The 24,888-nt window shown below is 37.5% G+C and overlaps 2 protein-coding genes across 2 annotated transcripts in view; one reads left to right on the plus strand and one right to left on the minus strand.

Annotated features, from left to right (window-relative positions):
• LOC147353154 (uncharacterized) overlaps positions 1 to 2,868 on the plus strand; it is an 82,463-nt gene extending 79,595 nt beyond the window's left edge. Inside the window, exon 4 of the mRNA XM_086355116.1 lies at positions 2,056 to 2,868. The gene's annotated coding sequence lies outside the window, so the exon portion shown is untranslated. The remainder of the gene's footprint in view (positions 1 to 2,055) is intronic.
• ITFG1 (integrin alpha FG-GAP repeat containing 1) overlaps positions 1 to 24,888 on the minus strand; it is a 308,752-nt gene that overhangs the window by 62,894 nt on the left and 220,970 nt on the right. Inside the window, exons 11-12 of the mRNA XM_086350567.1 lie at positions 15,920 to 16,070; positions 13,235 to 13,343 (exon numbers count right to left, since the gene is read on the minus strand). Coding sequence (XP_086206693.1) covers positions 13,235 to 13,343; positions 15,920 to 16,070 — 260 coding nt within the window. The remainder of the gene's footprint in view (positions 1 to 13,234; positions 13,344 to 15,919; positions 16,071 to 24,888) is intronic.

Below are 24,888 nucleotides of genomic sequence, written 5' to 3' on the forward strand. Positions count from 1 at the left end.
AAAGATGCAGAACTTTACTCAGTGTAAGAAGAATGTGAGATAAGACAACACTTTTCACTTTATAGTTGGCAAAACTCAAAAAGTTTAATAATCTTTTGGGTTGGTAAAGGTGTTAGGAAATGTGAATTCTCCTATATAGAAGTAGCAGTGTCAACATCAAATTTTCATGAAGGGACATCTGTTAAAATAAAAAATACTTACAAATTCAAAACCAGGCAGAATTAATCTAAAGTGTTAGAAATTAAATTACTGGTTACCTTCAGGTGAACTGGGCTTAGCAGAAAGGGTGGGCATGAGGAAGCTTCTGGTTGCTGGTATCATGCTTTTCTTGATCTGGGTGTATTTACATGTGTATATTTACTTTGTCGAAACGTGTAGACCTCTGTACTTATGTACACTTTTCTACATGTAGAGTTCAACAGAGTTTATTTTAAAAGTGTACATATATTATTTTTTAGTAGTTCCATTTTTAGGAATTTATTCTACAGGTATTAATTATAATAACAAGAGAATGAAAATAAACTGGTATCAATAAGAACTGATTAAATTATGTTGTATACATAGTGTCGTTGTTCAGTTGCTAAGTCATGTCCGACTCTTTGCAACCCCATGGACAGTAGCACGCCAGGCTTCTCTGTCCTTCACCATCAAATTCACGTCCACTGAGTTGGTGATGCTATCTAACTGTCTCATCCTTTGCGGCCCTCTTCTCCATTTTTTGAGAACCCATGAACATGAACAGTATCCATACTACATGATACTGTTTGATAGTTAAAACAATGAGGTAGCTCTAGACTATATTGTTAAGGCATAATCTCTAAGATACATTGTTAAATGGAGAAAGCAAAGTCTAGAACTACCACTTACGTAAAATAAAAGCATATAAACACGTGTGCTTGTTTAAGTGCATAAAATATCTTGGACAGACACAAAGAAGAGGTTGCTTTGGGCGGGAAGAATTGGACCACTGGGAAACACTGGTGCAAAAGGGACTTTTCACTATTATAGACTCCTGTATTTTTTTTACCATTTGCATGGTGAAAAATTTTAAAAAACCAAATTTCTTAGTGAAATAAAAATTCAGAGCGCTCAGATGATATGTGGTAAACTGGACAGTGTTATGCTGGTCGGATATAAATGTCTGTGATTTTTGGGAAAGGTAACTTAGTATTGTCTATTAACACTGAAAACACAGCCTCTCAACTCATCAAATTCATGTATATAAAATATTAGAAACTACCTATGTGTCCACTAAGAGTGAAAATGCTAAATAAATTATGGAACATCTATAGTTTTATGGAATGACATGGATTCCATCCAACACTTTCATGTCATGTTGACATGACATGAGGGTTTGCGTAAGTGTAAGTGTTGACATGAAAGAGGGTTTATACTCTCTTGCTAAAATAAAAAAAAAAGACAAAGGCAAATATGTTCAGTAAGATTACATTTACAAATGTATATGTTGGCTGAATTTCAGAGATATAATATTAAATAAAAGAAGTCAGACACAAAGAGTATATACTATATGATTACATTTATGTGACAGCTAGAAAAGAAAAAACTGTGGTGACAGAGATCAGAACAGTGGTTATACTTTTGCAGGGAATATAAGGAAGGGGCCCTTCTTGGGTACTGGAAATATTTTATTTTGATTGGAGTGTGGCTATAAGGGAAGGTACCTGTGTAAAATCTTATCAAGCTATACACCTGAACACCCATTGCTACAACTGTATTTCCACTGTCTTGTCAGCTCACACCTAGATGTCTGTACTCCTAGGTGGTTATTCTTGTCAAAGCCCGCAGGTCAGAGCATCAATTTTTTTAATGAACATCTATTTTTTCCTTCTGAACATTGCTGTAAAATTCATCTTCTTTATCAGCACACTTGATCACAGACTTTTTTGATGAAGAATTTAAATAGTAAGTGTGACAGATAATTTTATGTGCCAACTAGGTGTGTCTGTGAGGGTGTTTTCAGATAAGATTAACATTTAATCAGTAAACTGGGTAAAGCGAATTGTTTTCCATAATGTGCGGGCCTCATCCACCCAGGTGAACAGAACAAAAGACTGACGTCTCCTGAGGAAGAAGCCTCCTGCCTGATGGGTCTTCAAACTACAACACCACCTTTTCCTGCCCAATGAACTGGACACCATTCTTCCTGGTTCTACAGCTGCCTGCTGGCCTTGTGACTCAAAATGGGCATTGGCTCTGCAGATTTTGGACGTGTCAGCTTCCATAACTTTATGAATTAATTTCCTACAATAAATCTTTCTCTTTTTCTGTATTCTATTGACGTTGTTTTTCTGGAGAATCTTGATTAATTCAGTAAGTCTCTGTAGTTATTGGGTCACTGACAAAATCTTTTCTTTGCCATAGGTGCCCATTTATCAATGATACTATCAATATTCTCTCTTATTACTCTTCAACACAGTACATGGAGGTGAGTTAGTTTCTACTTCTTTCTATCTGCTCATTCTTTATTACTATGATCATGGCTTCTCCTTCCTAGAATGTTATACCACTACTCATTTTGGTTTTTCCAAACCTTAACCATCTGTCAAGGATCTAGGTTCTCAACTATCATCTTCACAGAAGACTTCTTTGATCTTAATAATCTTATATACATATAGTTCCATTTAACATTTGAGTATAAAGTTCTTTTCACTGTTCTTTAGCTATTTTTACATGTGTACATCTTCCTCTTCCAAGTTGACAGCAACAGATGCTTGCTACATAAGATAGATCCTCACTGAGAAAAACTAAGTAGCAGTCAAAGTGAAGACAATAATGTGCAAATGTGGGAGAAGATACTGGATATAGTGACTGTAAGTGCTAATAAACAGATCTACAGTATTTCCAAAACTCCCTTCATACATTCATTTTTATAGCAACTTTGCTGAGATATATATAATTCACACACCAGAGCAATCACCCGTTCAAAGGGTCCTATTCAGTGGATTTTAGTAAATTCCTAGAATTGTGCAGTCATCAACACAATCAGTTTTCATCACAATAAAGAAACCCTGTACCTTTCAGCCGTCATGCCCCATTCCCACCCAAAGCTACCACTAATCTACCATTCATTTACTATATATATTTGTGAATACTTTTCTATAATAACATATGTTATTCGAGAAAAAATTTTAAAATATAGAGAAGGAAAAAGGAGAAAATAAAAATCACTTTAACCGAACTATCCAGATACTGTTACCAACTTACTATAATCCACTGTCATGGACTGAATGTGTGTACCACCCCGCCCCCAAAGTTCATATGCTGAAGCTTCATATATGCTCTACCTTAATCCTCATAGCAAGGCTGTGAAGTAAGTCTAATTACCCTCCTCCTCCCACCCTTTTTTCTTCAAGAGCAGAAACTGAAGCTTGGGCCAGTACATTACTCAAGGTCAGAAAGGGAATGACACTCTTTAGAAAGACCATGCGGTCACTAGACACTAACTCATTTAAAAAACACATTTTCCTATATTTATATAAGATGGGAAATCAATGAACCACTGAATTATTTTATTTTCTGTACAAGATAAAATGTCTGTGTTTTGTTTAGCATAGTTGAGAGTATTTATTTGAAATTACATGAGTCTTTTTCATTTTATATATAGCAAGATAAAAATTGAGTTCCTGTATCTATTTTTGTTTTTAACAAGACTTCCTCTATTAAATTTGAAGTTTCACACTGTAATAGTGTGAAATAGGGTCATAATGAGAAGATTTAAATGTATCATAGATATACATATCATACATATGTCATATATAGGTATATCTTGGTTTACTGAGCTTTGCATTATTACACTTCTCAGATATTGTGTTTTTTATAAAATAAATTGAAGATCTGCGGCAACCTTGTGTCAAGCAAATCTGTCAGGGCCATTGTTCTATCAGCATTTGCTCATTTTGTGTCTCTGTGTCACATTTTGGTAATTCTCACAATATTTCAAGCTTTATCATTTATTACAATGATCTGCGGTATTTGATGTTATTACTATGACTTGCTGAAAGTTCAGACGATGCTTAGCATATTTTAGCAATAAAATATTTTTAAATTACAATTATAATTTTTTAAGACATAATGATGTTGAACAGTTAATAAAGCATAATATAAACATAATTTTCATAGGCACTGGGAGACCAAAAAGCTTGTTAACCCACATTATTGCGATACTCACTTATTGCAGCCATCTGTAACCAAGTACCTGAGTATCTCTGAGGTGTGTCTGCACACATATATGTCTTATAAAAAGTTGTCTACATAATACAGATAGAATATGCATTTCCTTGGGTTTTGCAACTAAAGACACAAGAAGGAATAATACTTATTCCTTCAGATATTGTGTTAATTAACACAATTAATTAATGTTATTGTTAATACCTTAATGTTATTGTTTAAGAATGTTTATTGTTTAATATTGTTGATAATATTGCTAACTGTTTAATTAGGAATGCAGAACTCCCAAAGGTTAACTTGTTCTTTAGCCTGAAATTATTATTTCACTATGAAACAACCTGACTTTTTTTCCAGGGACATCCATATGGGCACTGCAGCAGGAAAGGCATATTTAGACTGTATCATTCCTGGGCTGCACTCACTATGTACGTTTGACGTAAGGCAGAAAAAAAATGTCTTTGGCTATTTTCAGCCATTATACTACTGCTTTTGTTAAGGAACACTGAAATTTTACTTAGCTTTGGCTTTCTCTCTAAATCCCTCTGTGACCCTCCTTTAGTTTTACCATTAGAAAAAAAGGAACACACCTACTCACATACATACATCTTACTGTCTTTCTCCCTTGAACTAATACAATTTTTAAAAAGCCTGAAAAGCATTAGGTTTCTTCAAATAATAGGCTATAAAAGGAAAATTTTTATTTTCATTTCTCTTCTCATCTTTGTCAGTATATTAATGTGACAGGTTCACAGTATGGTTTAAACATAGCTTTAATGTTTAAACATATTATAATTAGATGTAATTTCTTCAAAAACAAAGAAAGAACTGAATCAAATGTTGCTGAGAAGCACAATACAGCCTACATTTTATATGTGTTAGTAGTTCATTTTCTGTTATTAACAGGATTTTTGTTGTTGTCAGTTTCAGTACATATCAGATTAATCATACTAAAATCTATACAGGTCATTAGTACTCACCAAGAACAAATCCCAAAGTAACTACCTGATACTAACACTGGCTAAAAACCTGAAGTTCAGCTCTTTTTAGGCTTTCTAATCATGCAGTATAGGATATTCCATTAAGTGTGAGTCAATGCAAATCACTTCACCTTTCCTTGTTTTAAAATAATTTATAAGGTTTACAAAAGCTTCCAAATCCTATCATTCCAAACGGGATCTATCTTGCTTCGGGTGCTTAATACTCTGACCTGGCACAGAGGGAAATAGTCTGGTTTTAAAGGGTTCTTGTGGCTCAGACAGTAAAGCGTCTGTCTGCAGTGCGGGAGACCTGTGTTCGATCCCTGGGTTGGGAAGATCCCCTGGAGAAGGAAATGGCAACCCACTCCAGTACTCTTGCCTGGAAAATTCCATGGACTGAGGAGCCTGGTAGGCTACAGTCCACGGGGTCATAAAGAGTCGGACATGACAGAGCAACTTCACTTTCACTTTGTATAAGTCTGCTCACATACAAGAAAATTATCTAGAAAAGTGGGAGCCTTGAACAGGCAGAGTCTGAATGAATGAGGCTGGATCATGGATGATACATGCTCTCTAAACTCAGAAATGAAGAAAAGAACCAGAGGTATAACTTGTTGTTTTGTAAGCTAAATTTTGTACTTTCTCTTTCTCCTTATAGAATATGTAAGATTATAATATTTTGAAAAGTTATACTTCACATATATTGTCATTAAAAATTACCATGTATAGGTATATGAGATAACACATGCAAAATACACAGAGGACCTGGCACATGATAAACAATAAATGTTAGCTACTCTTGTTTGTCTTTTAAAATAAATTATAGATTCTATCATTATGGATTCCAGGATTGAAAAGCATCAGCTTTCATTGCTGCAGCTACTTTTGAAACTTTAGGAACTACCAGAATGCTCAGTGTTCAGAATAGTTGTATCTAATAAGTGGTAAAAAGATCATAGCTTTTAAAAAATATTAATACTTTTCCAGACTTTTCAAATGTTTTCACAATAGGCTGCCTTATTTTTATAATGAAAAAGCAAAATAAATACCAAATTAAAAATTTACAAATAAAAAAGAATAATGCCTTAAAAGTCTCTTACATAATCAAAAGGAAATGTTTTTATAAACGTCACTCTGAAATTACTATTTTAAGACTCCAAAAGTCAAGCTAAGGAACAACTAAAAAGTACCAATAGTGAATTAAATCAGTGCAAGAATGTAATTTTCTCAGTGACATCAAAACAAAAATTCCATCCTTTTTGCTTTAGTTAGAAAACAAAACAAAACAAACAACTCCTAAATGTTCCAAGGTAGAAGTTATTATTATAGTAAAAGCTCAATTCCTACAAGTGGAACAGTTAAATTTTTTGTTTAAAACATGTGGCTATAAGTATAATAAAGGCCTTCCCAGGTGGCACCAGTGGTAAAGAATCTGTCTGCCAATGCAGGAGATGTAAGAGTTGCAGTTTTGATCCTGGTGTCAGGAAGATCCCCTGGAGGAGGAAATGTCGGGTTAGGAAGATCCCCTGGAGGAGAAAATTGCCCCCTACTCCAGTATTTTTGCCAGGAGAATCCCACAGGCAAAGGAACCTGGGGGCTGATCATTTCAGTTCAGTTCAGTTCAGTTGCTCAGTCATGTCCGACTTTTTACGACCCCATGGACTACAGCACACTAGGCCTCCCTGTCCATCACCAACTCCTGGAGTTTACTCAAACTCATGTCCATTGAGTCGGTGATGCCATCCAACCACCTCATCTTCTGTCGTCCCCTTCTCCTCCCGCCATCAATCTTCCCCAGCATCAGGGTCTTTTCAAATGAGTCAGTTCTTCACATCAGGTATGAGGTCGCAAAGAGTCTGACATTGCTGAGTGAGTGTCTGAGCACACATAAGTACAGTAAAACATTTTTCGTAAGCAACTATAACAAAAACTGGGAACAGCTAAAACACATAAAAGGGCCCATTATGGGAAAGGGAAATTTAGCAGCATAGCTTTTGTTGTTGTTGTTGTTTACTTAATGAAAAGACCCTGATGCTGGGAAAGACTGAAGGCAAGAGAAGGGGACGATAGAGGACGAGATGGTTGGAATGCATCACTCACATGAGTTTGAGCAAGCTCTTGGGAGATGGTGAGAGACAAGGAAGCCTGGCGTGCTGCAATCCATGGGATTGCAGAGTCGGACATGACTTAGCAACTGAAAAACAAAACAGTATGGATACAACATAATTTAATCAATTCTTATTGATAGTTTATTTGACTGAGCGACTGAACAAGTTGGTGTTCTGATTCTTCTGCGACCCCATGGACTGAAGCCCTCCAGGCTTCTCTGTCCATAGGATTTTCCAGGCAAGAATACTGGAGTGGGTTGCCATTTCCTTCTCCAGGGAATCTTCCTGACCCAGGGATCAAACACATGTTTCTTGTATTGGGAAGCAGATTCTTCACCACTGAGCCAACTTGGAAGCCCCAACAGGACAGATACTGGTATATAATTTCAGCCTCCTACTATTTGTGTGGTTTTTTTTTTTTTGCCACTGTGAGCTTCTTGATATCAAGAACTCTTTTTTAACTCTTTAGTTTTGAAGTATCTCATTTTTTTTTTCTTAAAATTTATTTTTTAATTGAAGGATAATTGCTTTATAGAATTTTGTTGTTTCCTGTCAAATCTAAACATAATGTTTTTCATTTTAAGTTGTCAATAAATGTTTTCCTACTAATTAGGTGACCTTGGTTGATTCAGGTCTAGTTTAAGGATTTTTAACAACTTCATCAACTTTTATAATTTATTAGTATTTATAACCACATCATAAAGGTCTAAAGAGATTTATTATAGCATTTTATAATACCCCTTTAAATAAACTGTTCTAAAAAGTAATTTCTAATACCCCTAGACTTTAAAAACCAAAGTTGTTTAAAAACGATTAATGAAATTTAAGAAGACAGCCTAGTCACAGTTAAATGAAAAACTGCAATTAAAATGTTTAATGAGCTATGTGCATTAAATTAGCTTAAAACATGACCAATGGGATGTAAAATCTGTAAGTTTTCCTTAAAACGACAATGCTCAGGACCTTAACATTTCATGCCAAACCACACTTTACATTATGTCTTTGTATACTTAAAGATATTTCAAGTATAAAACCTTCACTTCTGGTTTTGTGATTCAGTTTACATTAGCTACTTTACACAAATGCCAAAACTCGAAGAAAACTGCAGTAATTGTGCATAAATACTGTCACACTAGATAAATGTACAGGTGGGGAGAAGAATGATAGAAAGTCAAAACTAAAGGTCAATACTGTATAATGGTTTTAGTAACATTTGAAATGAAAAATCCTTGCCTGGATTATGGGTGGCTATTCACATTCATTTCTCTGAAAATGTCTTTAGTTTTTGTTTCTTGAAAACACATGAATACAAAGCAAATGTCATAATCAAATAGCACATGTGAAATAAAGACTCCCATTTCAGTCATTCTTGTCATTTAGACATTATTTTAGACTGTATATAGAAAACTTTTTATCTGTTATTGATTACTTATCTTTCATTCATTTTTTAAATTAAGTTAAAAATTAATTTAAATTAAAATTTTTAAATTAAAAAATTCTACGCTTAATAAAAGATATTTTAAAACATACCAGTACTCTGAAAATATATTAACCTATGTATACCTTTCTGAAAATCTCTTGAAGAAACACTCCAGAATTTGAATGAAGAAAGATAATGGCACCCCACTCCAGTACTCTTGCCTGGAAAATCCCATGGATGGAGGAGCCTGGTGGGCTGCAGTCCATGGGGTCACGAGGAGTCGGACACAACTGAGCGTCTTCACTTTCACTTTCATGCACTGGAGAAGGAAATGGCAACCCACTCCAGTGTTCTTGCCTGGAGAATCCCAGGGACGGGGGAGCCTGGTGGGCTGCCGTCTATGGGGTCGCACAGAGTTGGACACGACTGAAGCGACTTAGCAGCAGCAGCAGCAGCAAACATGTAGTATATAAGTATAAGGTGACAGTAAAGCTAGTAACTTGTTAAGTATAAATGATCATTGCTAACACGGCTATAAATTGTTAAGGATTTAGAAAATAGAAGGTACAAAAGGTAAAACCATATGAGTTGTGAAATATTTTGTTCTAGTTCTACGAAAAATGCTATTGGTAATTTGACAGGGATAGCACTGAGTCGATTGCATTTGGCAGTATAGTCATTTTCACAATACTGATTCTTCCTACCCAGGAACATGGACTATCTCTCTATCTGTTTATGTTGTCTTTGATTTCTTTCATCAGTGTCTTATAATTTTCTATATACATTCTTTTGTCTTCTTAGGTACGTTTATTCCTAGATATTTTATTCTTTCTGTTGCGAATGGGATTGAGTCCTTAATTTCTCTTTCTGATTTTTCATTGTTACTATATAGGAATGCAAGTGATTTCTGTGTATTGATTCTGTATCCTGTGACTTCGTTAAATTCACTGATTAGCTCTAGTAATTTTCTGATACTATCTTTAGGGTTTTCTATGTATAGTATCATGTCCTCTGCAAACAGTGAGAGCTTTACTTCTTCTTTTCCAATCTGGATTCCTTTCCTTTTTTTTTTTCTTCTCTGATTGCTGTAGCCAGGACTTCCAAAACTTGTTGAATAACAGTGGTGAGAGTGGACACCCTTGTCTTGTTCCTGATGTTAGCGGGAATGCTTTCAGTTTTTCACCACTGAGAATAATGTTTCCTGTGGGCTTATCATATATGGCCTTTACTATGTTGAGGTAGGTTCCTTCTATGCCCCTTTTTTGAAGAGTTTTAATCATAAATGGGTGCTGAATTTTGTCAAACAGATGGCTAACAAACACATGAAAAGATGCTTAACATTGCTCATTATTAGAGAAACGCAAATCAAAACTACAATGAGGTATCACCTCACACCAGTTAGAATGGCCATCATCAAAAGGCCTACAAACAATAAATGTTGGAGAGGGTGTGGAGAAAAGGGAACACTCTTGTACTGTTGGTGGGGATGTAAATTGATACTGCCACTATGGAAGACGGTATGGAAATTCCTTAAAAAACTAGGAATAAAACCACCATATGACCCATCAATCCGACTCCCAGGCATATACCCTGAGGAAACCAAAGTTGATAAAGACACTTGTACCTCAATATTCACTGCAGCACTATTTACAATAGCTAGAACACGGAAGCAATCTACATGTCCACTGACAGATGAATGGATAAAGAAGTTGTGGTACATATACACAATGGAATATTACTCAGCCTTAAAAAAGGAACACATTTGAGTCAGTTCTAATGAGGTGGATGAACCCAGAGCCTATTATACAGAGTGAAGTAAGTCAGAAAGAGAAAGAGAAATATTGCATACTAACGCATATATATATATGGAATCTAGAAAGATGGTACTGATGAATTTATTTGCAAGGCAGCAGTGGAGAAAGAGACACAGAGAAAGACTATGGACATGGGGAGAGGGAAGGAGAGGGTGAGATGTATGGAGAGAATAACATGGAAACTTACATTACCATATGTTAAATAGATAGTCAGTGGGAATTTGCTGTGAAGTCTCAGGGAACTCAAACAGGGGCTCTGTATCAACCTAGAGGGGTGGGATGGGGAGTGAGATGGAAGGGAGGTTCAAGAGGGAGGGCACATATGTACACCTATGGCTGATTCATGTTGATATTTGACAGAAAACAACAAAATTCTGTACAGCAATTATCCTTCAAAAATAAAAGGTAAAACTAAGTCAATCATTCAGAAATAAATTTCCACATTATTTCAACAAAATCTGGAAGGAGGCAGGGGACAAAAGCTTTTGAAAGGTCTCATCTTATTTGGGAAGTGAAAGGTGAAGATACTGTTAAAATTTTAACAATCCAAGGAAATACCGGTTCACATATGTTTGTTAGAAATTTGTGCTAAGTATTAGTAGAATCAGAATGAGAAGCTCTAAAAGCTGACAGGAATAAGAGGAAAACAATTAGAGCTAGGAGCTAGTTCTGATTCAGGGGAGCTAGGGAACCCCTCCAATTCTGTAGCACAGAAAGTCTCCTGTCTGAAGAGCATTCTATGGATCTGTGCTGTTGTGGGAATCAGTAAGGGCACAGATAGAAGGATAATTTTATATCCTTCTGCCTGTGCAGAAGCCCTAAATAGACATTTCTCCAAACAAGACATATAGATGGCCAAGAGGCATATGAGAAGATATTCAACATCTCTGATTATTAGATAAATGCAAATCAAAACTAAAATGAGATATCACCTCACACCTACCAGAATGGCTATCATCAAAAAACCCACAAACAATAAATGGTGGAGAGGGTATGGAGAGAAGGGAACCATCCTATGCTGTTGGTGGGACTGTAAATTGGTTCAGCTACTATGGAGAACAGTATGGAAGTTCCTTAAAAAACTAAAAACAGAGTTACCATATGACCCTTCAATCCCACTCCTGGGCATATATCTGAAGAAAAACATGATCTGAAAAGATATATATACCCCAGTGTTCATTGCAACACTGTTTACAGTAACCAAGGCATGGAAACAACCTAAATGTCCACCGACAGAAGAATGGATAAAGAAGATGTGGTAGATATATACAACGGAGTATTACTTGGCCACTAAAAAGAATGAAATAATGCCATTTGCAGCAACACTGATGGACCTAGAGAGTGTCATGCTAAGTGAAGTAAGTCAGACAGAGAAGGAGAAATATCATATGACATGCCTTATATGTGTCCATATATTCCTTATATGGACTCTAAAAATAAAGGATACAAATGAGCTTACTTACAAAACAGAAAGAGACTCACAGACTTAAGATAATGAACTTATGGTTGCCAGGGGGAAGGATGTGGGGGAAGGGTCAGGGAGTTTGGGATGGACATGTACACACTGCTATATTCAAAGTGGATAACCAACAAGGACCTATTGTATAGTATAGGGAACTCTGTTCAATGTTCTATGGCAACCTGGACAGGAGGGGCGTTTGGAGGAGAATGGATACTTGTGTATGTATGGCTGAGTCCCATGGCTGTTCACTTGAAACTATCACAACATTGTTAATCAGCTATACCCCATACAAAATAAAAAGTTTAGAAAAAAATAAAGTTACACAGAATAAAAATTAAAAAATCCCCCTGGAACTAATAAGTGAGTTGAGCAAGGTTGCAGTGTATAAGATCAACACACAAAAATCAACTGTGTTTCTATACACTAAAAAGAAGTATGTGGAAACTAAACTTAAAAACACAGTGACATTTATAATCATGTCAAAGAAAATAAAATACCCAGGCACACACTTAACACAACATGTTCAGGATCTCTATGATGAACGTAAGTGTTAGGTGGAGGAGATGGCAGATGTAGAGTAGAATGCCAACTGAAAAATGCAGGAGCCCTGGAAACAGAGAACTACTCATTGACAACAGTCATATAGAAGGCTGATTTAGGCAGGAGTTGTCAATGGATTCTAAAACTGGTAAAAATTTGATATGCAGAAAGTACATTAAGTATCAGAATACCTCTCCACAAAACACTAATTATAAAGGGGAAAAGTTACTTTAAGGTGGGAAAACTAGCAGTCATCAAGATGACCAGATGATCAAGGGTATCATCATGGTGGTGGGTCAGGGCAACTTCATGTGTTTCTTGACATGATGCATCGAAAGGCCACAGCATAGGTTCCACCAAATTCCATGTAGTGACGTTTCTGTAAAGAATGTGTATCTTGAACTGGGTAAGGAAGAAAGAGGATTACACTACAGAACGCAGGCCTGTATTCTTTACAACTGCTAAGGGCATGAAAAGGAACTGTTCCAGACTGGAGCAGATGTGACAGTAGTATTCCTGAACAGCCTCTGGATCAGAAAGGAAAAAGCCACTGGTGGGACAGATGGCAAATATGAACAGGGTGGTCGTGTTGTACTGAAGTTGATCTGTCTGCTTTGGAGAGTTGTTACACAGAAGCATGTTTTACTCTTTGGAAAATGTGCATTGACAGAATACAAAATCAGATGTTAATACTTAATAATAAAGCATATAAAACAAATACTCACCAATGACTTTAACAAAATAGGCATCTGCTTCAAAGTTATTTTTTAGGGTATGGATGGCAAAATCACTCTTTGTATACCCTTTGCTTAGTACTACAATGTCCAAGATTCCCTGGAAAAAAACATAAAAATGGTAAGAAACTACTGGACTGACTGAAAAAAATGATGAAAACGTATGACATGTTTATCATGTAAATACAGACCTTACTTATTCAACTTGATATTTAAAATAAAGATACTATTAAAAATATAAAACCTAGAATATTAAATATAAATAAAATTTTAAAAAAAACTGTAATTTAAATCTCTGAGGATAAATGTTACTCTTGTGTATTTCCTTCCAGGCATATCTGCATGAATTAAAAAAAAATAAAACTTATTTCTCTATTATTCATGGTGCTGGGTCTCTGTTGCTGTGTGGCTTTTCTCCCACTGCAGACAGCCTGCACACACAGCTACTCTCCAGTCGCGTGCGGTGTACAGGCTTCTTACTGTGGTAGCTTCTCCTGTGGTGGAGCACAAGTTCTAGGTTGTGAGGTTTCAGCACTTGTGCTCCCAGGCTCTAGAGCACGGGCTCAGTAGTTGTGGCACTTCAGATTAGTTGCTCCACAGCATGTTGGATCTTCCCAGATCAGGGATCAAACCCATGTCTCCTGCATTGGCAAGAGGATTCTTTACCATTGATATACTATGGAAGCCCCATGTATTAATTTTTAAAGGCCTTTGACATGAACTACCGAAGTGTTTCCAATCATCAGGGAAAGAAGGTTACTTTTCATTTGCGCTGCTTCTTATGTTTTTTCCTAAAAAAGTGGAAAGCTTTGCTAATTTTATTGGGGGTAAAAAAGGTGCTCATTTAAACTTTCATTCTGCTAACTCTTAATGAGATCAATCATTTATCATATCTTTTCACATGTTAGTTAGTTAGTGTTAGTTACCCAGTCGTGTCTGACTCTTTGCGACCCCACGAACTGTAGCCCGCCAAGCTCCTCTATTCATGGGATTCTCCAGGCAAAAATACTGGAGTGGATTGCCATTTCCTTCTCCAGGGGATCTTCCCAACCCAGGGATCGAACCTAGGGCTCCTGCATTGTAATTGTTAAGGATTTAGAAAACAGATTCTATTTTCTAAATAGAATTCTTTAGAAGCGGATTCTTTACCGTCTGAGCTACAGGGAGGATCCATATTTCATGTTAGCTTTTTTTTACTCACATCTTTTTTTTTCTTCTGTAAACTGACTTAATCATGTTGTTTTTCCAGTGGGAGTTTCTGGTGACTTGTATCAGTTTGAATAAATCCTTTTTCCGTTATGGATGTGGGCTTCCCTGGTGGCTCAGATGATAAAGAATCCACCTACAATGCTGGAGATCTGGGTTCAATCCCTGGGTTGGGAAGATACCCTGGAGGAGGGCATGGCAACCCACTCCAGTCTTCTTGCCTGAAGACTCCCTAAGGACACAAGAGCCTGGCGGAGACTACGGTCCATGGGCTTGCAAAGGGTCAGACACGACTGAGTGACAAAGCACAGCACAGCCTGTTATGAATGTGAGCTTCCCAGGTGGTGCTAGTGGTAAAGAATCTGTCTGCCACTGAAGGAGATATAAGAGACATGGGTTTGATCCCTGGGTTGGGAAGATCCCCTGGAAGCAGCCATGGCCACCCACTCCAGTATTCTTGTCTGGAGAATCCAATGGACAGAGGAACCTGGCAGGCTACATTCCATAGGGTTACAAAGAGTTGGACCTGACTGAAGCCACTTAGCACACACACACGCATGTTAAGAATATTAATTATTTAACTCTTTCATAGCTAATTTATCTCCTAGATTTAGATGCAATTTTAAATTTCATCTGTGGTTTTATGTACAGAAATTAAAAGCTGATTTATAGTTAATTCTACTGATTTTTCCTCATTATATTTTTACCCAATTACTTTTATGCTTGGAAATTGCTTATAAAAAGTGAAACAATACAAGAGTTGGTAGCAGAGAGACAGAGGAAAACAAGCACCTGGAAGATACTTGTAATTGAAGATCAGCCTCCTACAAAAAGCCAAACAAAACCAACTGGGTTAGTGTTGGACATAATTGTCCTGATGGAGATTTAACTTTTTAAAATAATCAAGTTATTTTACAAAGATATTTTGTGACATATTAACTCTGGAATTTAACGCATTTTTATCAGAATTTACTTTTTCCCCCAAAACTGGTTTTTGACATTAGAAAGAAGAAAACCAGGACCCTGTGTGCCTTTCCCAGGCCACCTGGAACTGAGGACAGTCACAAGAATCTGGGGCAATAGATGCCACCTCTAGCTCACAAGGTTAAGAGAGAGTACACACTGAACTCATTCTTCTGTGATCCTGTTCAGGTTTAAGGGTCTGTCATCTGTCGGCTGTTGTTTTCTCTATTTGAGCACACGCACAACTGCCATGAGCATAATTCTCTAGTGGTTTCATCTAAACAGGCATAAAATGAGATAAAGACGCTTTCATATTTCACTGTTCTGATCAGCCAGTGGTATCAATTAATTTGTTCTTTCTGTCATTTAACATTAAAAGGGGTTTTCTTTAATTAACTCGTTTGCTTTCATTATCGCATCTATTGTCTGGTTAAATAGGGTGAATTGAGAGTGAGACAAGGTAGAAGGCAATTAGATTCTGAACACAAAGAAGAGCTCTGAACTCACATCTTCGTAAATGTCAAAGAAGGTGGCAACCACCGCATCTCTGATTTGGTTTAGGTCCATCAGCTCCCAGTAGACTTTAAACATACGATGCGCCCCCTCACAGCTTGCATTAGTACAAGGGACATTCTCCAGTAAAAAGGCCTGCTGATTGCTGTGAAACAAAGGAGAGGTATTTAGTTAATAATAAAACATATCAATGCCGACTAGCATCAGCTGTGCTGTATTTCCTAGAATCAAAGAGATGGTAAATGGTCTATACTGAAGAAATATGAAAAAAACCTCAATGTCTTAATAATTGCTGTCCCGAGCCATAAAAAGCTTAAATTGTTGGCTATCCTCTTTCAGCCTTTGGCAAAAATCCTCAGGTTAGTCAGTTGTTGGCCTCTCTCTCTCCTTGTTTGGTTTCCAAGTCTATCTCTCTGCTCTCCTTTGCTGCTCCACAGCCAGTGAACCCATGTTTCATTACTGAGTTCCTGGACACTATCATAATCCCATTAGATGTGTATAATTTCTCAGGTGAATACTTGCATTTTAACTGGAGATTCCTGACATCCTGAAGTCTTACAAACCCAAAGCAGTAAGTCTACAATGATAGAATTTTAGCTTCCCAGATGGATAGTAGGCTGAGCACCTCTCAGATAAAAGGGGAAAAAAAAGTATTGTATTTTGCATAGCTATGAAGTCCTCCCTTTTGAAAATTTTATTTTATAGGCAATGTGCTTATTAATTTGGATTTGGAATCAGACTACCTGGATTCAAATTATGTTTCTGTCATTTAGCAGTTATGTGACCTCAAAAAAGTTATTTCACCCCTTGAAGACTCAGATCCTTATTTGTAAGCTGAGTAATAAGTACTTATAGAATTGTTATAAAAAATAAATGAAATACTGACTGCAAAGCACTTACAACAATTCCTGCCATCCAGTTCAATCTTAGTAAAAGTGTTTATACTATCATCACTCTTATTTATGGAGTGCAACACCATGCCATGTAAAAATATTTTCTTTAAATACAGAAGTAACTTTAGTAAATAGTGAGATTATACTCCTGTATTAGGCATTTTCTAATATTTACATTCCTTCATGTCCCTTTATGTTACATGGATAAGACAGCTGTGGTACATATAGACAATGGAGTATTCAGATCAGATCAGATCAGATCAGTTGCTCAGTCGTGTCCGACTCTTTGCGACCCCATGAACCGCAGCACGCCAGGCCTCCCTGTCCATCACCAACTCGCAGAGTTCACTCAGACTCAAATCATCGAGTCAGTGATGCCATCCAGCCATCTCATCCTCTGTCGTCCCCTTCTCCTCTTGGCCCCAATCCCTTCCAGCATCAGTCTTTTCCAATGAGTCAACTCTTTGCATGAGGTGGCCAAAGTACTGGAGTTTCAGTTTTAGCATCATTCCTTCCAAAGAAATACCAGGGCTGATCTCCTTCAGAATGGACTGGTTGGATCTCCTTGCAGTCCAAGGGACTCTCAAGAGTCTTCTCCAACACCACAGTTCAAAAGCATCAATTCTTCGGCGCTCAGCCTTCTTCACAGTCCAACTCTCACATCCATACATGACCACAGGAAAAACCATAGCCTTGACTAGACGAAACTTTGTTGGCAAAGTAATTTCTCTGCTTTTGAATATGCTATCTAGGTTGGTCATAACTTTCCTTCCAAGGAGTAAGCGTCTTTAATTTCATGGCTGCAGTCACCATCTGCAGTGATGTTGGAGCCCAGAAAAATAAAGTCTGACACTGTTTCCACTGTTTCCCCATCTATTTCCCATGAAGTGATGGGACTGGATGCCATGAGCTTCATTTTCTGAATGTTGAGCTTTAAGCCAACTTTTTCACTCTCCACTTTCACCTTCATCAAGAGGCTTTTGAGTTCCTCTTCACTTTCTGCCATAAGGGTGGTGTCATCTGCATATCTGAGGTTATTGATATTTCTCCTGGCAATCTTGATTCCAGCTTGTGTTTCTTCCAGTCCAGTGTTTCTCATGATGTACTCTGCATATAAGTTAAATAAACAGGGTGACAATATACAGCCTTGATGAACTCCTTTTCCTATTTGGAACCAGTCTGTTATTCCATGTCCAGTTCTAACTGTTGCTTCCTGACCTGCATACAGATTTCTCAAGAGGCAGATCAGGTGGTCTGGTATTCCCATCTCTTTCAGAATTTTCCACAGTTTATTGTGATCCACACAGTCAAAGGCTTTGGCATAGTCAATAAAGCAGAAATAGATGTTTTTCTGGAACTCTCTTGCTTTTTCTATGATCCAGCAGATGTTGGCAATTTGATCTCTGGTTCCTCTGCCTTTTCTAAAACCAGCTTGAACATCAGGAAGTTCACGGTTCACATATTGCTGAAGCCTGGCTTGGAGAATTTTGAGCATTACTTTACTAGCGTGTGAGATGAGTGCAATTGTGCGGTAGTTTGAGCATTCTTTGGCATTGCCTTTCTTTGGGATTGGAATGAAAACTGACCTTTTCCAGTCCTGTGGCCACTGCTGAGTTTTCCAAATTTGCTGGCATATTGAGTGCAGCACTTTCACAGCATCATTTTTCAGGATTTGGAACAGCTCAACTGGAATTCCATCACCTCCACTAGCTTTGTTCGTAGTGATGCTTTCTAAGGCCCACTTGACTTCACATTCCAGGATATCTGGCTCTAGGTCAGTGATCACACCATCGTGATTATCTGGGTCGTGAAGAAGTTTTTTGTACAGTTCTTCTGTGTATTCTTGCCATCTCTTCTTAATATCTTCTGCTTCTGTTAGGTCCATACCATTTCTGTCCTTTATCGAGCTCATCTTTGCATGAAATGTTCCTTTGGTATCTCTGATTTTCTTGAAGAGATCCCTAGTCTTTCCCATTCTGTTGTTTTCCTCTATTTCTTTGCATTGATCACTGAAGAAGGCTTTCTTATCTCTTCTTGCTATTCTTTGGAACTCTGCATTCAGATGTTTATATCTTTCCTTTTCTCCTTTGCTTTTCACTTCTCTTCTTTTCACAGCTATTTGTAAGGCCTCCCCAGACAGCCATTTTGCTTTTTTGCATTTCTTTTCCATAAGAATATATTCCACTATCAAATGGCAAAGTTCAACAATGCAATACTGCAATTATTTCTGCACCAGTGTAATACCTTTTTACAGGTATTTACCCATCCTACCTTTCTAGCTAAACAATTTTACTGTATATTTCACAGAAATGAAGACTACTCTATTTTGTTATTAAATAATATTAAAACATTAGAACCAGTGATAAAGGTGACTTTTCTCTTTTTGGATACGCCATGCAGCTTGTGGGATCTTAGATTTCTGACCAGGGATTGAACCTGGGCCCATGGCAGTGAAGGCACTGAGTCTTAACCACTGGAGAGCCAGTGCAGCCTTTCTACAATCTTCTGTGACCAATGCATCACACTGGCAACATTCTGAGTGAGCACTTGCCTCTGGTTTCCCTTTTCAAAATGGGATGCAAGGATTTCATTATTGTATTACAACTCTAGCCATAGTTTCAAATACACAATGTAACCTGCAACAAAAACTCTAATCACAGTTGAATAATTTAATATGTCATTTTAACTTCTGATATGAATTTGCGAAGATTACAAATGCTACATATCACAGTTCTTGGCTACATGCTCACTAAACAGGTTTGTCTTGTATTCAGCAACATGCGGTCTGAAAAATTTCAGTTCTTTTAAGCTCTACTGAGCCCTATAGGTAGAGCCCCACATCTATAAAAAATAAAATTCCATTTAAGCCCAGGAAGACACAATACTGATTCATTAGGTTTGGAAACCCTTCGGGGGAAATGGTCTTCCTTCTTTGAGTCAATTGCTCTATGTTTTTTGGCAATTACACACTTACAACCAATATAAAAAAAAAAAGACTATTTCAAAAGTTATTATAAAATTTAAGCAATAGAGGCATTAAAAAAGTTGAGATCTTTTCTTTACAGGGATAATGTAGTGAGCATCTTTCCAAACCTTCTTCTGGGAACGTAGAAAATTTAAGTACATATATCCTTCAAAAACAACAACAACAACAAAAACCAACCCCAATTGAGTTCTACTATATGTATGATTCTGCAGTATTTTTCTTTCTACTCAATAATATAGCATACACATGGGGAAAAGGGATACAATCCGAATGAGGACTTTTGATGTCTATTTTGAACATTCCCCCCAGACAAGTTGTACCAATTTATATTCCTCAGCAGCAGAACATCAAGCTGCCTGTTTCCACACATGCGTGTCCTTTTCAATGCTTACTCCATTATATAGCTAAGTCATCATTTGGTTTTAACACCCTGATACTGCTTACACACACACACACACACACACACACACACACACACACACATTATTTTTCATTGAAAATTTGTATAAGGGTTTCCAAATAAAGTCATCTAGTCAAAGGACATGCATATTTTAAATATCAATGGGGAAAGCTAAATGGTCTTCTAAAAAATGTACCAATTTATACGTCTAGTAGTATATAAGTGTATCTTTCTTATCCTGCCAATATTAGTAACACTGCTTATTTTTGCAATTGGGTAAATGAAAAATTATCTCACTTTCCTGATTATGAGAGATGCTGAGTATTACCTTTATGTTTATTATCTATTCATATTTAAGAACTGGCACTTTAATTTTTTTAATTATTGGTATTTAGATCTCTGATTGTTAAGAGCATTAGCCCCTACCTGGGATTCTCATATCTTTACTTGTAAAACGAGGGTAAAAACAGTACATTACCTAAAATGGCTGTTGTAAGGATTACACGAGAAAATAAATGATAAATGGTTTATGGTTTAATATAGTGCCCAGAACATAGCAAAGAATATTTTCAATATCTGCTGTTATTATTATATGTGATGTTATTACTCTGATATGTTCCAAACATGTCACTCCAGCCTTTTATTTTGCTTTTTAATGTATGGTTTCTTTAAACGATTAATAATACATGAAAGTGAAAGTGTTAGTCACTTAGTCGTGCCTGACTCTTTGTGACACCATGGACTGTAGCCTAACAGGCTCCTCTGTCTGTGGAATTCTTTAGGCAAGACTACTGAAGTGGATCATATTCTCCAGGGGATCTTCCCAACTCAGGGATCAAAACGGGGTCTCCTGCATTGCAGGCAAATTCGTTACTGTCTAAGCTACCAGGGAAGCCCTATAATAATACGTATATACTCATTTATGCCAATATTTTTCTTATGTACTATAATAAATGTTAAAGACAATCTATCAGGCAGATAGAAAAAAACATCAGAGGAGCATGTGCATTTACAAAAATGAATGAAGAGCAGTGAAAATGTGAAATATGCAGGCAAATAGAAAAGATTTTCCTGTTATTTAAGTCTCTTTAAAGATAACTGATAATTAAACAACACAGTGTAGTGTTAAAGACATTGTTGTTTAGTTGCTAAGTCATATCTGACTCTTTGCAACCCCATGGACTGTAGCCTGCCAGGCTCCACTACCATGGAATTTCCCAGGCAAGAATATTGGAGTGAGTGATCATTTCCTTGTCCAGGGGATCTTTACAACCCAGGGAACGAACCCTCATCTCCTGTGTCTCCTGTACTGGTAGGTGGATTCTCTACCAGTGAGCCACCTTGAAGGCCTGTTAATGATATTTTGTTGTTCAGTTGCGTCCTATTCTTTTCAACCTCATGGTCTGCAGCACGCCAGGCTTCCCTGTCCTTCACCATCTCCTGGAGCTTGCTCAAACTCATGTCCATTGAGTTGGTGATGCCATGCAACCATTCTGTCCTGTCATCCCCTTATCCTCCTGCCTTCAATCTTTCCCAGCATCAGGGTCTCTTTTAATGGTCAGGTCTTTGCATCAGGTGCCCAAAGTATTGGAGCTTCAGCTTCAGCATCAGTCCCTCCAATGAATATTCAGGATTGATTTCCTTTAGGATTGACTGGTTTGATCTCCTTGAAGTCCAAGGGACTCTCAAGAGTCTTCTCCAACTCCACAGTTCAAAAGCATCAGTTCTTCGGCACTCAGCCTTCCTTATGGTCCAACTCTCACATCCATACATGACTATTGGAAAAACAGTCATGTCCATAGCTTTGACTATACTGGACCTTTGTTGGCAAAGCAATGTCTCTGCTTTTCAATATGCTGTTAATGACATAAGCAGATGTAAAATACAAAGTTTCCTCAAAAAACTAAAAACTGAACTACCATATAGCAATCCCACTTCTGGATATATATTGAAAATAATTGAAATCAAGAACTCAAAGAGAGTTGAACTCACATGTTTGTTGTAGCAAAAACAGTCAAGATATGAAAACAATCTAAGTGTCCATTAATGGAGGAATGAATAAAGAAAATGTGGTATACACATATACTGGAATATTAAGCCTTAAAGAACAGAAGAAAATTCTGCCATTGTGACAATATGGAGGAACCTAGAGGACATTATGCTAAGTGAAATAAATCAGATGCAGAAAGACAAACATTGTATGATATTGCTTATATGTGGTATGAACTTACAGAAACAGAGAGTGGGATGGTGGTTGCCAGTGGCTGAAGGGTGGGGGAAATGGGGAGCTGTTGGTCAAAGGGCACCAACTTTCAGTTATAAGATGATTAAGTTCAGGGGATCCAACATATGGCATGGTGACTACAGTTAATAATACTATGTGCTGTGCTGTGCTTAGTTGCTCAGTCGTGTCCAACTCTTTGAGACCCCATGGACTGTAGCCTGCCAGGCTCCTCTGTCCATGGGGATTCTCCAGGCAAGAATACTGGCGTGGATTGCCATACCCTCCTCCAGGGGATCTTCCCAATCTGGGATCAAACCCAGATCTCCTGCATGGATGGATTCTTTACTATCTGAGCCATCAAGAAAGCTGCTATGAGTTAACATTTTAACCATATTAAGAAGAAAATGGCAATTATGTGAGATAATATATTATTGCAAAATTCAGACTTAAATTGAAGACAGTAGGGAAAAATCACTAGATCATTCAGGTTTGACCTAAATCAAATCCCTTACGATTATACAGTGGAAGTGACAAGTAGATTAAGGGATTAGATCTGACAGAGCCTGAAGAACTACAGATGGAAGTTTGTGATATTGTACAGGAAGGCGTGATCAAGACCATTCCCAAGAAAAAGAAATGCAAAAAGGCAAAATGGTTGTCTGAGGAGGCCTTACAAATAGCTATGAAAAGAAGATAAGTGGAAGGTAAAGGAGAAAAGGAAAGATACACTCATTTGGATGCAGAATTCCAAAGAATAGCAAGGAGAGATAAGAAAGTTTTCTGAAGTGATCAATGCAAAGAAATAGAGGAAAACAACAGAATGGGAAAGACTAGAGATCTCTTCAAGAAAATTAGATACCAAGGGAACATTTCATGCAAAGATGGGCACAATAATGGACAGAAATGGTATGGACCTAACAGAAGCAGAAGATATTAGAGGTGGCAAGAATACACAGAAGAACTATACAAAACAGATCTTCATGACTCAGATAACCACAATGGTGTGATCACTCACCTAGGGCCAGACATCCTGGCCAGCCAAGTCAAATGGGCCCTAGGAAGCATCACTACGAACAAAGCTAGTGGAGGTGAAGGAATTCTAGCTGAAGTATTTCAAATCCTAAAAGATGATCCTGTGAAAGTGCTGCACTCGATATGCCAGCATATTTGGAAATTTGGAAAACTCAGCAGTGGCCACAGGACTGGAAATGGTTAGTTCTCATTCCAAGCCCAAAGAAAGGCAATACCAAAGAATGTTCCAACTACCGCATAATTGCACTCATCTCTCACTAGAAAAGTAATGTTCAAAATTCTCCAAGCCAGGCTTCAATAGTACGTGAACTTCCAGATGTCAAGCTGGATTTAGAAAAGGCAGAGGAACCAGAGATCAAATTGCCAACATCCTTTGGATCATCAAAAAAGAGAGTTCCAGAAAAATATGTACTGCTTTATTGCCTATGCCAAAGCCTTTGTGTGGATCACAACAAACTGTGGAAAATCCTTCAAGACATGGGAACACCAGACCACCTTCCCTGCCTCCTGAGAAATCTGTATGCAGGTCAAGAAGAAACAGTTAGAACTGGACATGGAACAACAGACTTGTTACAAATCGGAAAAGGAGTATATCAAGGCTGTATATTGTCACCCTGCTTATTTAACTTACATGCAGAGTACATCATGTGAAATGCCAGGCTGGATGAAGCACAAGCTGGAATCAAGATTTCTGGGAGAAATATCAGTAACCTCAGATATGCAGATGACACCACCCTTATGGCACAAAGTGAAGAACTAACGAGCTTCTTGATGAAAGTGAAAGAGGAGAGTGAAAAAGTTGGCTTGAAACTCAACATTCAGAAAACTAAGATCATGGCATCTGGTCCCATTACTTCATGGCGAATAGATGGAGAAACAATGGAAACAGAATATTTTTTTGGGCTCCAAAATCACTGCAGATTGTGATTTCAGCCATGAAATTAAAAGACGCTTACTCCTTGGAAGGAAAGTTATGACCAATCTAGACAGCATATTAAAAAGCAGAGACATTACTTTGTCCATAAAGTTCCATCTAGTCAAAGCCTTGGTTTTTCCAGTACTCACGTATGGATATGAGAGTTGTACTATAAAGAAAGCTGAGCACTGAAGAATTGATGCTTTGAACTGTGGTTGGAGAAGAATCTTGAGAGTCTCTTGGACTGCAAGGAGATCAAACCAGTCCATCCTCAAGGAAATCAGTCCTGAATATTCACTGGAAGGACTGATGTTGAAGCTGAAACTCCAATACTTTGGCCACCTGATGTGAAGAACTGATTCACTGGAAAAAACCCTGATGCTTTGAAAGATTGATGGAGGGAGGAGAAGGGAAGAACAGAGGATGAGATGGTTGGATGGCATCACTGACTTGATGGACATGAGTTTGATTAAGCTCCAGTAGTTGGTGATGGACAAGGAAGCCTGGTGTGC

This window comes from Bos grunniens, chromosome 18, assembly GCF_055505025.1.
Source record: "Bos grunniens cultivar Pamir isolate PY7600 chromosome 18, Bosgru_T2T1.0, whole genome shotgun sequence".
In the NCBI taxonomy this organism is placed as follows: domain Eukaryota; kingdom Metazoa; phylum Chordata; class Mammalia; order Artiodactyla; family Bovidae; genus Bos; species Bos grunniens.